The sequence below is a fragment of the Podarcis melisellensis genome (genome assembly GCF_964234715.1).
Source record: "Podarcis melisellensis genome assembly, chromosome: 2".
Lineage (NCBI taxonomy): Eukaryota > Metazoa > Chordata > Lepidosauria > Squamata > Lacertidae > Podarcis > Podarcis melisellensis.
This window is the reverse complement of record NC_138529.1, coordinates 77,346,342-77,359,692: the sequence shown is the minus strand read 5'-3', so window position 1 is coordinate 77,359,692 and position 13,351 is coordinate 77,346,342. Positions and strand designations below refer to the sequence as shown.

Genomic DNA, 13,351 nt, shown 5'->3' with positions numbered 1-13,351 from the left:
GGCAAAGCTTGGTTAAGCAATCCATATATTGAGTCAGAAACAAATGCAACTGTAGTTATTAGCTTTAGGCAGTGCCACTCACTGAGCACTATTTAAATGCTAAATTCAGTTCCTAACAATAGCTAAATAAAACACTTAGGCTTGACTATAGTGAATTCATAGCCATGTTAATATTTATCGAACAAGCATTGTCATTGTGCTTGTCAGATAACACGTGATTCCAAGCATATGGGGCAGCAAGAGAAGTGTCATTCAAGGGAGCAGAGAGACCTTTGGACATTAGGTGTGGAGCTGTGGGAATCAGGATCATAGGCAGAAGGCCAGGGCTTTGGCAGAAGGACAAGGATCCTGTGAATGTCACATGAGAGACATAAGGTGAATATTTTTTGCAGTAGCATGCTAGACAGATATGAGAGGGCTGAGATAAGTTAATGGAATACCAGAGATTAGTAGTAAAATCAAGAGAAGTTTATTTTATTTATGATGTAAAATTGTAGAAAAGGTAAATGTTCCGGAAGATAAATTAGCTGTAATTGAATTGTTCCTGTTCCTGTTTGTTCTCGAACAATTTGGGGTGAAGATCATGGTATATGCAGTTTTTTGCTTCTTTCTTTCTTCAAGAGACTTCAAGCAATTTTAATTTTAGTTTCAAGGTTGTCTGTTTCATAGTTGGGTACAATTGTTTTTATTCTGTTTTCATTCTGTGTTTGAGACATCTCGTCTTGAAATGGGCTAAAATCCCTGCTAGGAGAAAAATGATAGCTTTATAGTTGCTTTAACCATAATATGATATCATGTTGTAAACTTGGTTATAGTCCAACTGAGTAAACTTGATTTTGTTACATATGGCTTTGTTGCTGAAAAATAACTCCAGAACATTAAGCTCTGTTCAAAGGAATACTAAGCATGGCTCTGAAAGTATTGACCAGAAGAAAGGAAATAGATAATAGTGTGTACTGAAACGAACTGCTAGAAACTGCAGCCATGAACATGAAATGCATTGCTCAGAAAGCGAGATGCAGAATAGCTGGAGTTAAGTTGGAAGCAGTTTCTACAGGACCATGGACAGCTCCGAGCAAGCCGATGGTTGACTTCAACAGAGCTAAGGCTCAACGTTTACATTATGCCATTCGTGTGCAAGAGTTTTCTTACACAAATAGCCAGCATAGGGGAAGGGGGCTGATCTAGATTGGCACCCTGGCACTGGGATAGGGGGTGTTAAGTATTTGCCACCTGTGGTTCCAATCCAGATTGGGCTTCCTGTGCCTGCTGTTAGCACAAGAAAGAAAAAAATCTCTTATTCAGTTCAATGGGAGATATTTTCCACCATGCCAATAGCAGCTGCAGAGGGGCAACTCAGATAAGAATCACAGAGGGATGCAAATGGTTCAAGACCCCTACACTGCTAGAACCCTGATCTATTAGTGAAAGAATAATCTTGCACTCAAGCAAGAACCATGTTAGCAACATGTTTAGTTCTGCTCTAGGACCAAATATTCTGGTGCAGGCCTTGATGTACCAACTTCCCCTTAGAGCAGGATCAACTGGAATCAAAAGTAGTATGCATAGGGCTTTCAGCCTAGAGCCGCTTAGATAGCAGTGTGTTTCAAGAACAGTCTGGTTTTCAATAATTGTTCAAAAGTATCATTGCATCTTGAAACACTTGTTTTTGATACATATGGTGCTCTGCACAAAGAGATTTTATGAGATAGTCTTCCCCTTAAGATACTTATCATTTAGTCCAAGAAGGCCATTTGGCAGGAAGATAATCTTAGGGATACAAAATCCATTACTCCTTGAAGAGGTGCAGAAATGTATCGTTTGTACCCACAGCAAAATCATATATATATATATATATATATATATATATATATATATATATATCTCCCAGTAACTGATCTCTCATATATCGCATTCTCCATCCTCAAGCTTGCATTTTTAATTTCTGTTCCTCCCACTTGTACAGTTTTGCTGTGACATCCAGTCCTACTGCCTTGGGAATCCTGATTGTCCTTTGCAGAGTAGGATATAAACTTAGAAATAAAATAAACTGGTTTGAGCAGTCGCTGCAGTAAAAGATTGCAAATCAGAATTGTAGTGTGTGCTGACTCTAAGACAATAGTAAGGGAGCTTTATGCTACTGGTGTGAAATAGACAATAGTAAGGAAGGGAGCTTTATGCTACTGGTGTGAAATACTAAGTATATTTCCTAAGGAGGAAAAATAGAACATCCTTTCCTCCTAATATTCAGAAGAGTATGCTGACTAAAAATTGTTTGTTTGTTTGTTTGTTTTTTTAAAAATCCATGTAATTTTTTTCTTTATATGCAATATCATTTTGCTACCAAATCTCATTTTTAAAGGCTGATACTTCTGAAAAGAAAAAATGTAGAAGTGAAAAAATAAAAATCAATATATGTTTATCATCCTATCTTCAAAAGTCTGAAGGCACAAATACATGCCTGTGACTCTAGTAATGTATACAGTTTTAATATTTCATGAATAAGATGAGCACCCAGTGGAGAATATATAAGATCATTTGCCTGAATCTGTCAAAAGTCTACATCAGTGTTCTCTTTTTACTTAGTTACATTGAATTTTGTGTCTGTGTGAATGACATTAATCTCCACAGTCTTTTCAAAAACTCATGAACATAAGAGGGGAAAGGAGATTATGTGATTCAGAAGCATCCAAAAGCATCCTTCATCTCCCCCTGCATCACTTTTAAATTGAGATTCACATGCAACATAGGAAGCTCAAAATCTCCCTTCACATGTACAGAACCTGGTCAGTCTTTTGGGTTTCTTCTTGGGATTGCACCCTAGCTATTTAATTTCCTTTTATTATTTTTTTGATGGAAATACCATTATATTGGCTTTCCCTTGGAATTTATTGTATCCATCCGAAAACACTACTTTACTTCAGTTTTGACTTTGTTGGCACCAAATGCATTTGATCACATTTGATTCTACAGTGTGTGGTGTTTTTTAAAAAAACAGTTTAATGCTAAAACCTGGAATAGGAAACAAATGTGGATAGTATAATGTGCTGCTACTATTCTTTGTCTGGAATTGGGGGGCGGGCGGTTAGCTAACAACTATATAATGTGTATAAAAAAGGTAAAGGTACCCCTGCCCGTACGGGCCAGTCTTGACAGACTCTGGGGTTGTGCGCCCATCTCACTTAAGAGGCCAGGGGCCAGCGCTGTCCGGAGACACTTCTGGGTCACATGGCCAGTGTGACATCGCTGCTCTGGCGAGCCAGAGCTGCACACGGAAACGCCGTTTACCTTCCCGCTGGTAAGCGGTCCCTATTTATCTACTTGCACCCGGAGGTGCTTTCGAACTGCTAGGTTGGCAGGCGCTGGGACCGAGCAGCGGGAGCGCACCCCGCAGCAGGGATTCGAACCGCCGACCTTTCGATCAGCAAGTCCTAGGCGCTGAGGCTTTAACCCACAGCGCCACCTGTGTCCCTATATAATGTGTATAGATCAATGCTAAATACAACAAAAGGCATTTTATGAAAGGTCAGGAGTTGTGTGAGCATCACATAATACAGGTCAATTTTATTTAGTGGGCTTCTGGCCACATAATATTCTCTGGACTAGAAGTGGCAAGTATAAATCAGAGACCAACTACACATGATGCTTGGCATATAGTTTACTCCAGCCTGCAAGATTGTTCTTTAATTTGGAGGGCAAGGTATACTGGCACCATGGTGTGCAAGGCAGAGGGAATTTAACCTTTTTGCCCTCACTGCAGTCATGATCAGTATTGAGAGCACAAGCGGCAGGCATTTGTGAAGCTAATTTGTGGTGGCAAAGCGTACGCATATCCCCCCCCCCACATACACACACACACACACATATGAACACATTGGCTCTTTCTAAAAAAGGGGTGGTGGTGAACACTCCCCCAGTTGTGATTCTTCTTCCTTGTCCGCATCCCTCACTGGCTGTGCTCCACAACCTCTCCAAGTGTTTTTTGTTTTACTGAAATGTGTTCTTGGACTGCAATGATTTCCCTTTCTTTTCTGGATGGAGAGGGATGTCTGCAGAAACCTGTTGCTAGATTGTAACCTACTCTACAAAGGAGGAGTTGCACCTACTTCCTTGTCCGTTTTGTCTCTGGACCTGACAGTTTCTGTTATGTGGTCCCCATAAGGTTACTCATGAGGTAATTTGGCTCTGAAGCTCAGAAAGGTACTCCAGCCCTGTAATCAAAGTGAAATGTTGCATTCCAGGAAAAACTGCCACTCATTTGTTCCTCAGATGAGCGCCTAAAGGTTCGTTCAGTCGTGTGGATACTGGCAGTCTACACTGCATTGGTTTTAATTGGTTACAAATGTACATCCCATTCCAACTGGTCTTTCTAGACCACACATAAGACCATTGTTATTTTTCCCTTGCTTGCTACTGTAGTGAAGGTAGCTTTACACCTGTCATTAGTAACAGCTTCAGGGTCAAAATGTACTAGTGAATAAATATGGTCAAAATCTGCTAGTGAATAAATATAGTGATAGACACCAGCTTCTGTTGGGGAGTTCAAATTGGTAATCTAATTTTTACAATTTATTTTACAGGTCTGAAGGTGAAAGTTCAAGAAGCATCAGGTATGTATCTGTACAGTGTTTTTTGAACCATTTTTTTTATTACAACCACATGTCCTGCCTTTTGGCTTGATACTGAACCATCATGGATAAAAGAATTCTTTTAAAAAAGCTGTGCTTTACAGTATCAAACCTTTTTCTTTTACACTTTAATGCTTTAATTGTAAAATTAGACACCTCTGTTTTATTAAACATGCCAAAGTTTTCTTTTTTAAAGTTAGGAATAACTAAAATAGTACATAACATTGCATGTAAAGGAGGTTTTCTGTACTTGAAGGAAGCCAAAATTCTGCAATTTTCTAAGATCACTTTGGTTTAGGGACAACATCCACAGACAGGTGTGCTTCACATGCAATTACATGTAATTTAAAAAAATAAAATAAAATAGAATTTTTACTGGAATAATTCAACATTGATACATTTATACATACATATTACAGATATACAAACAGACATACATTTCATACAATCCTTAAAAATATTCATACATAGCCACATTCAATCCCGCACATACTTCCTTTTCCCATGTAAAATTCATTTCCTATTTTTACATGTAAAACTAATTTCCTATTAGATTAGATTTGAATTGGCTGCTGCCTTTAAAAAAAACATTAGCTTTTTAGAAAGTATTTTCCAGATTACATATGCTTGAGAGATTTGAACGCTTTCATTTCCAGCTAAAGATATGTGTTGGTGTGTTGCCACAACTGTAAATCTTTTGACCTTTGGCTCTCTTCTAGAGGCCACCTTGTTCTTCAAACTGTAAGAATTGTAACCTGATACCATCTTGTTTTTCCATGCATCCAGTTAGGTACTTTTGTATCTGCTTCTCCCTTATAGATTATTTTGTTTCCAATGAGACTATAATTAGCTCTTTTATTCTTGCAGTTTGTGGTAGATGCAGTCTGAACTTGGTTGTTCCAGTATGTGACTTTATCTATGATTTGACCTTTTTCACATTTAACAAATCTTACAAATGCTATGTGTTGGCTGGCAATTTCAATATTTTGAATGGTCCCAGGTTTTCTTGAATTGCAGGAAAATAGTCCAACATTACTTGAGTTTCAAAACATGCATACACCATTTCCAGGGGTTAGTTACATTTTTATATTAAAATTGTTTTGTAAAAGCAATAATCATATGCTTACCTGTTGGAGCAGGTGTGTACTCTCAGTGAAACATTTATGGTATTAATTTATTTTATATTGGTTTATCATTACTCTAAGAATATTCTGTAGATAGGCTGAATTACTTACATAGGTTATCGGATAAGGAGTAATGGAAATTTATATTAACTCAATTTCAGGGGGGGAAATTAAATTGGTTGTTGTTGATTTAAACTTGTAGTTCTACATTATGAAAATATATTAATATGATTAGCAAATTGTCTGAGGCTATGGATGTTTATTTAGAAATGAGCCCCGCTAAGTTCAAATCAACATGCTTAAAATGGCAGACTTAGGATATTTTTCTCACTATAGACTTAATAATGCAAACTTCAGGTTGTTTTACACCAGAGAATGTGTTTTCTGTGTTCTGCAACAGATATCCCAATTTAAAATTTGTCAGTAAGATCTTTAAAAAGAATCTAAATGTCCATGAGTGTGAGAGGCATATTATTATTTCAATTTCTATATATCACGCAGATACTTAATATTCATAGTCTCTTCTGCTGCATTGTATATTTGCCATCATTCCTTGCTTTCCTCTCACATCACAGTCATTAACAGTGTGAGATTTTATTAGGGGTATTTAATAAGTATGCAGTTTAGCAGAGTGATAATTAAGTTGCTTATTAAGGGCAAAGATCATGTTGCTGCTTCTGAGCAAAGGCAGGACAATACAGAAGGCTTGATTGCAGGCCATTTTATTTAGCTTGTGGCTAACGTGATATAAACTCCTCTAAAGGAAGTAGAAAACTAATGGCCCTGAACCAATGTAGAGTAGAAAAGAGATGCAAAGTACTGTAAGAATAGCTTTTATATCAGTTGAATAACTGGTAACCCTCTAATTAAAAGGGGAGGAGAAAGAGCCCCCCACAGATCTTAAGTGTGGCTTCTTTGCAGTTTGCTAGCTGCCAAATATTAACTAATAAAATAATTACTAGAGTGAAAGTAATAGAGTTAAGATGCATTTTCAAATGTTACTACTGAGGGCTTTTATTCAGTAATATAAAAGCTATATCTAACCTAGTCCACTATTCCAACATCCACACACTATAGGTGTCTTAAGGATCAAATAAGATATATATGTCCTAGTGCAAGGGGAGAACAGCAGCAAGGCTTGGATTGCTCAGGTACACTGGCAGAACCAACCCAGCACTTCCACTGGTATGCTTGTGAACTTGGCACCACACTACCTTGCATCATCTCAGCAACTGGCAACACTGCTGTCGAGAGACCAGTGCTGCCCCATGTTACTGGCTCCTCCTGCCTATGAGAGTCCCCTGGGCTGCCAAGTTGATGAGGTAGATATACTCATGAGGGACTGACTATGCTACTAGAAAGGTATGCATAGCAACTTCAGCTGAACCAACAAGCCTGCCACAATGAGCAGCATGTGAGTCTATCTGCAAGTAATTTGCCAATTTTCCTATGTGTCACAGTGACTCTTCATGACCCCATGGACCAGAGCATGCCAGGCTCTCCTGTCTTCCACTGCCTCCTGCAGTTTGGTTAAACTCATGTTCATAGCTTCGAGAACACTGTCCAGCGATTTCGTCCTCTGTCACCCCCTTTTCCTTGTGCCCTCCATCTTTCCCAACATCAGGGTCTTTTCCAGGGAGTCTTCTCTTCTCATGAGGTGGCCAAAGTATTGGAGCCTCAGTACCAGCCCAGATTAATGGACAAGCTGTGGAGGGCAAGATACATTTTATCACACCAGGCAGACTTGCCCAGGGGTTTATAAGGTTTGGAATAAGGTTTTCAATTGATTACAGGAGAGATGTTGGCACAAGATCCACTTATGGCACTGTTGTCCATTATCAATGATGGAGACAAAAAGATACTTTACAGGAGTTAATGTTTTCCATTTTCATTGGGGTCCATATGGTGGTAGTCTGAAATTCGAAATTTGTAACAGCTAATTTGCTTGGAGGGGTGGTATTCTCAGATTTCGTTGGTGGCATTTATGAAAAAATAACTTGTCAGTTGAATAAAGAAAGGATTCAAGGGGGGAAAGGTTTTATTTGAAATGGTTTTGTTCTATTAAATATGGGTCTGTCAGAAAGCATGATGGGGTTTCTTCATGTGGCTTTATGGAGTGATATTAGAGGCGGATTGAATTAATTTTTCTTCCTCTTTACGCTTGGCTAGTTGATTACTTCTGTGATGTTTTCCTGAATGCTTCACTTAGTGCTTATTTGTTCACTTGTTATGAATTGTATATTTAAGGGAGATTTTGTTAGTTACCTGTTTTGCTACCTGTTTTGCTCCTATATTTGCTGCAACAAAACATATAGGTATATATGCTTTGAGTCTTTTTTATTTCTTTGCTTGTTTTTCTTTGATATGGAAAGTCTTAATAACCTGTTCTTAATGCCCCGATAAATTAAATAAATAAATCAAGTAAATAATTTGTGCTACAATAAACTTCAACACGAAGAAGAGATGTGAAAGATGTTCCTGGTTTCACTAGTAAATTTGGGTTTCTTGGTACCCTTAATTAGTACAGTGGAACCTCGGGTTACGTACCATCCTCCTTACAAATGCTTCAGGTAACGAGCTCCACTAACCCGGAAGTAGGTGTTCCGGGTAGCAAACTTTGCCCTGGGATGCGAGCAAAAGTTGTGCGGCGACGGCGGCAGCAGCAGGAGGCCCCATTAACAAAAGAACGCCTCAGGTTAAGAATGGTTTCGGGTTAAGAACGGACCGAATTAAGTTCGTAAATGGAGGTACCACTGTAGTAATAGTAGTAGTAGTCGTCAGTGTGTGTGTGTGTGTGTGTGTGTGTACCTTCTAACCAAATCATTGCTGTTTTATTTTGACCTTGAATTTTCAACCATGTTTTTGTTAACATATTTCAGTAGATTAAATACTTGCATGCACACCTGAAGAGATGAGTAGGCATTTTCACTTCTTTGGCATGCGAATCAAAAATGTGAAGGCACCTTCATGCTGCTTGAGAATCTGGTCATTCATGTGTGAAATAAACATCAGTATCGCATAACCAAGATATGAGTTGAACTTTTGGGGATACTATTATTAGAGAATTCACTTGAGAGCGGGAGATATGCAAGGTCATGCACTTTACGTAAAACATTTATTAATATTAATAACCCTGTAGTGGAAGACTCAAGTTGTCCCCCTAGGTAATTTCACACAGGGCTATCTGAGTAGACATTCGTCAAAATATCTATATCAAAGTGTTAACAAGCTAATGATAAAAGGACGTGCTTTGGTTCCACAGAACTGACCCTGTACAAAATGCTTTGTAAGCAACCATCTTTGTACTTTGTAGAACAGAAAGAATGTGAAATGAGTGGTCTTTCAGCTGAATAGATGCTTTATTAAGCATAAAATCAGTACATACAAAATAGCTTCCAAAAGTATATTCTTATTCTGAACTTTGTACTAAAATGTATAAAACTATGTTTTAAGCATTCAAGTAAATTATACCAACAATCTTGATTTGTAATTTCTAATAACAGTGATGTCACAATACAGTTAAGGTGAAATATTTTTAAATCACTTGGCTTTCAATGGGAGATTTAAATGTGATTAGTTTACTTCCACTGTCTCATTCTGTGACACATTCCCTCATGTGACACATGACGATGGGAACGGAGCAACATGACTGAGTCTGGGGTGATTTAACCCTGGCCTCCCCTCTCAACAACAACCAAGAATTCAGGGTTCTCTATATGTGGTGGCATATAATATAAACCCACAGCAAAGACTGTTGAACTAGATATATTTTAAAGCGGGGGCACAATGAAAATGGCAACTATGCTTATTAGCAAACATTCAAAGAGGGATAAAGCTTGACCGTTTTACTAGTAAAGGCACAGCACTTATTTTATTTCAGAAACACTTGTTTCAGGTTTAAAAAAGAACTTCTAATTCTCCACAATAGAACTGTTTCTATTAAAACAATTTCTTCCTAGAATGGCTTTCTGCTTTTTACTCCTTCTACAAAACACCTGTAGCCCCATTCTACATCCATTTCCTCCACCTGGGAAAATTAAAGAGGTTTATCCTGCCTGACAAACTCCTAAGTACACCTAGCTACTTCCGTAGCTGGGGCCGGACTGCCAGTTAAATGGTTAGGTTTTCTCCTGCCTGGCTGTCTCTCCTCCCCTGCCATGATTGGCCAAGGGTCTCCAGGATGATAACTCCATAGTCCAGAGGTTTTCAACCTTTTTGAGTCCATGGCTCCCTTGGCCAACTACATTTCTACTGCTCCCCTGTGGGGAAATGCTCCCTGAGCCTCAAAAGCCCAGTTCTATCACCCTTGCCTGCAGAGCCAGCAGCCCCTCACCCATTTTTGAACACCCTCCCTTGTGAAGTGTTCCCTCAGGTTCCTCTTCCCTTTCCTTGGGAGTACTCTGGGCAGCCGCCACCATCACTCCTGGCCTCTGAGACACCAGCCCCACTCCAAAGAGAGGTGCCTCCTCATGCCACCCCTCAGGGCCTGGGAAGAGGATGCCCCAGCCCCCAGAGACTGGCCAAAGGTGAATGTGAGGCCAGCACCTTACTCATCTTGGGAGGCAGCAGTGGGCACTGCCAGGCCTGCATGGTGAAAAGGCTCCCCTTTGATGCTGGACAGTCAACTCCCAGGCAGGCCTTGCACACAGCAAGCACAAGGAAAGCCAGTGCGGTGCCTGCCTGCCCAGCCTTCCATTTGTCTGTCATTTCCAAACAGCAAGGGCTGGCAGACTAACTGGCCAGGCTTCCTTACCCACTTGCTTGCTTTCTTGCTTGCTTACTCAGCTCCTGGCAACCAGTAGCCCCTGGCTAGCCCCAGAGGCACCACTTGCCTCCGGAGCTTGTAGCTGGGACTGCTGCAACAAACAGCTATGCAAGCCTTTGGGAGGCAGAGACATGAGTGGGCATCAGAGGAGGGAGGGAAGGAAAGAGGGACAGAGACCAGTGTTGCCTGTTGCACCCCTGACCATCATTCAAGGCACCCCAGGGAGCCACGGCACACTGGTTGAAAACCACTGCAATAGTCTGTCTCACATACCCCTAATGATTAAAAGTGGAACAAATGGGAAATGGCATGACAGAGTTTTCTATTATAAATAGGGACAAAGTAAAGTAATGTTATGGGTCTGTCCACTCTGGAATAACCTCCTCACTGTGATCTGGAAGATACTTGCTGACTGTTTCTTAAAACTCACCTGATTGCTTAGGTTTTTGCTGACCTTTAGCACTGACCTAATTACCCTATATTGTTGGCATTTAGCAGTGTTTTTATTGTATTGCTTTGTGTTAATGTGTTTTCATATTTTTATCCCTATAAACTACCTCAATAGTATTTATTAATGGCAAATGGTATATGAATATTATTAAATAAATATTTTTCTTACTCTTGTTAATTTATTATCTTGGCCAACATAATTTTTCAAAAATTCATTTTCAGGAGTATATGATGGTCCCAATACATTCTGAAACATGTGAATTTATGTCTTATAACATAGATGCAAAGAGCTAAAATTTGTTTTAGACTCTCAAATGTCCATTTTCAGATATTCAAATGCTTGGTTTCTTGCGTATTCTCTGAATAGGCATTGTCTGTGTTTGGTGACCAATTTTTTCCCCCAATATTAATATGACAGCTGACATTTTGTGGTGTTTTAATAATTGGCACACAAAGATATTTAGCATTTGACAGTATAGATATCTGATAGATTATGGGAGGCTTCCAAACTTGCGCCTTCAGAAAGGAGTCTGAATTTCTGCCATCCAAGCCCCTGTATGCTACAGAAGATTCTTTCAGGGAGTATTGGACATAACACCTAGTATTCCCTTGTGGCTGTGTATTTGTAGAGGAAGCCTAGTAGTCTTTGATCCATTATTTAATAGAGTATTCCCTGAGCTACTAAAGAACCTGGGGATCCATGGAAGATATATCAGTAGTTTTCAACTGTCATATTTGGCAGGTTTTTATCATGGTTGGCATGCAAGTGTATTCAACATTTGGCAGTTGATATGTAACAATATTCTTTATAAAGCTTTTGATCACACACAGTGCTACTTAGTATTGGACAGTCTGTGATAGCATGCAATTCTAATTAGTGTTTGACAGTTAAAAATTTCTAGCCTGCCAAAAACAAAAAAACTCTATTAAAGTATTCAAATTCTGAGCTTAAAAAGTTAGCATTCAAAAAATGGGTGTGGATTCTGCTTTGTAATTTATTATTCAAATTTTTATTTTTTATTTTTTTATTTTAAAAAAAAATATTGATACAACAAGATAAAAAACACAAATACCAAATTACACAAAGAATAACCATAGACACATAATTTTCTTAGAAAACAATAAAACATATATTGGTCTTAACACTAAAGACCCAACCTCCCGTCTATTCCATATTTCAATTTCATATTACTTATTGCCAATACACACTAATATTCAAATTTTTCAATGAGAATGATGGAATTTTGCTTCTATGCATTTTTGTCCCAATTTAATGTTATATCCATTGTAACCATTAGAGGCAGTATCTGTCGTAACGTTCTGATGCTGTTGAGTGTAACAACAAAAAACTCAAAACTAGAACTGCATTTTGCCTACAATAAAATTTGAGGTGAATATGGATAGTTCTGCTTGCATAAGTGAAATTGTGTAAAGTGGGGAGCACCCTCTAAAAAGCCTTTAAATGCCTATTTCCCCCTGCTCGTCAGTACTCTCTCCTGTTCTCTCTCCAAACCAGACCAGAATACCTAGAGTTAAAGCTAAGCTCTGAGGCTGGCTGGAGGATGCAAGGGAAAGTGGTGGCTTTTGCTGCTGTTGTGCTACTCCACATGCCAGCTGTTACATGGGGAGGCTGAGCAGCCTAAGCAAAACCCTGCTGCAACCTGGGTCTCTTTGGGGCTTCCTCTTCTCTCATTGACATCCTCTTCAGGGTCTGGGGAGGATCTCATTGCGAGTCACAAGGACTCTCCAGCAGTCTCCCACTATTTCCGAATATGATTCTATCATCTATCTATCTATCATCTATCTATCTATCTATCTATCTATCTATCTATCTATCTATCTATCATCTATCTAATCTATCTATCTATCCATCATCTCCCAGTGCTGTGCATATATGTGAATACGTGTAAAGGGGGGAGTGCCTGTAATATATTTTTAATGCTGAGCTAAGAATTTTATTGAGAACTTTGAGCACAAAATGTTGGGGTGTAAGAGAGAAAGGAGTGGCCAGCTCCCTGGCAAATAGGGAGAGATTTGTCATGGGAAAACTCATTTCCTGCATGCCTGGGATGCAAGCAATTTCCACTCCTTATGGATTGAAACAAACACACACACACACACACACACACCATTTTGCTGCCTATAAATTGGGCAGTAAAGCTGGAGATTATTTCAGGGTCACCCTAGATACGTTTGTAAGTTATTCAAATAAAACTTCTACTGCTTGTATTCTATGAAGAGCTGTGATATATCGCTCTCTCCTGTATCCTTATACTAAATAATAAATATTAAAGCATGTGTCTGAGAAAGTCTATTTACATTTTGTTATTGCAGAAATATATTCTAAAGCATACAAGACCAAACGCCATTAAATTTATTATGGG

The 13,351-nt window shown here is 39.0% G+C and overlaps 1 protein-coding gene and 1 long non-coding RNA gene across 7 annotated transcripts in view; one reads left to right on the top strand and one right to left on the bottom strand.

Moving 5' to 3' along the window:
* Window positions 1-13,351, top strand: part of IQSEC1 (IQ motif and Sec7 domain ArfGEF 1) — a 310,602-nt gene that overhangs the window by 58,552 nt on the left and 238,699 nt on the right. For all 6 annotated transcript variants that reach the window (XM_081898297.1, XM_081898296.1, XM_081898295.1 and 3 more), the window contains exon 2: window positions 4,581-4,610. In XM_081898297.1, the coding sequence (XP_081754423.1) occupies window positions 4,581-4,610 (30 nt within the window). The remainder of the gene's footprint in view (window positions 1-4,580; window positions 4,611-13,351) is intronic.
* On the bottom strand, window positions 459-4,347 carry LOC309362666. The gene is made up of 2 exons (XR_014165062.1): window positions 4,107-4,347; window positions 459-744 (listed from the first exon to the last, which is right to left on the bottom strand). It is a non-coding gene; the product is annotated as an uncharacterized lncRNA (long non-coding RNA).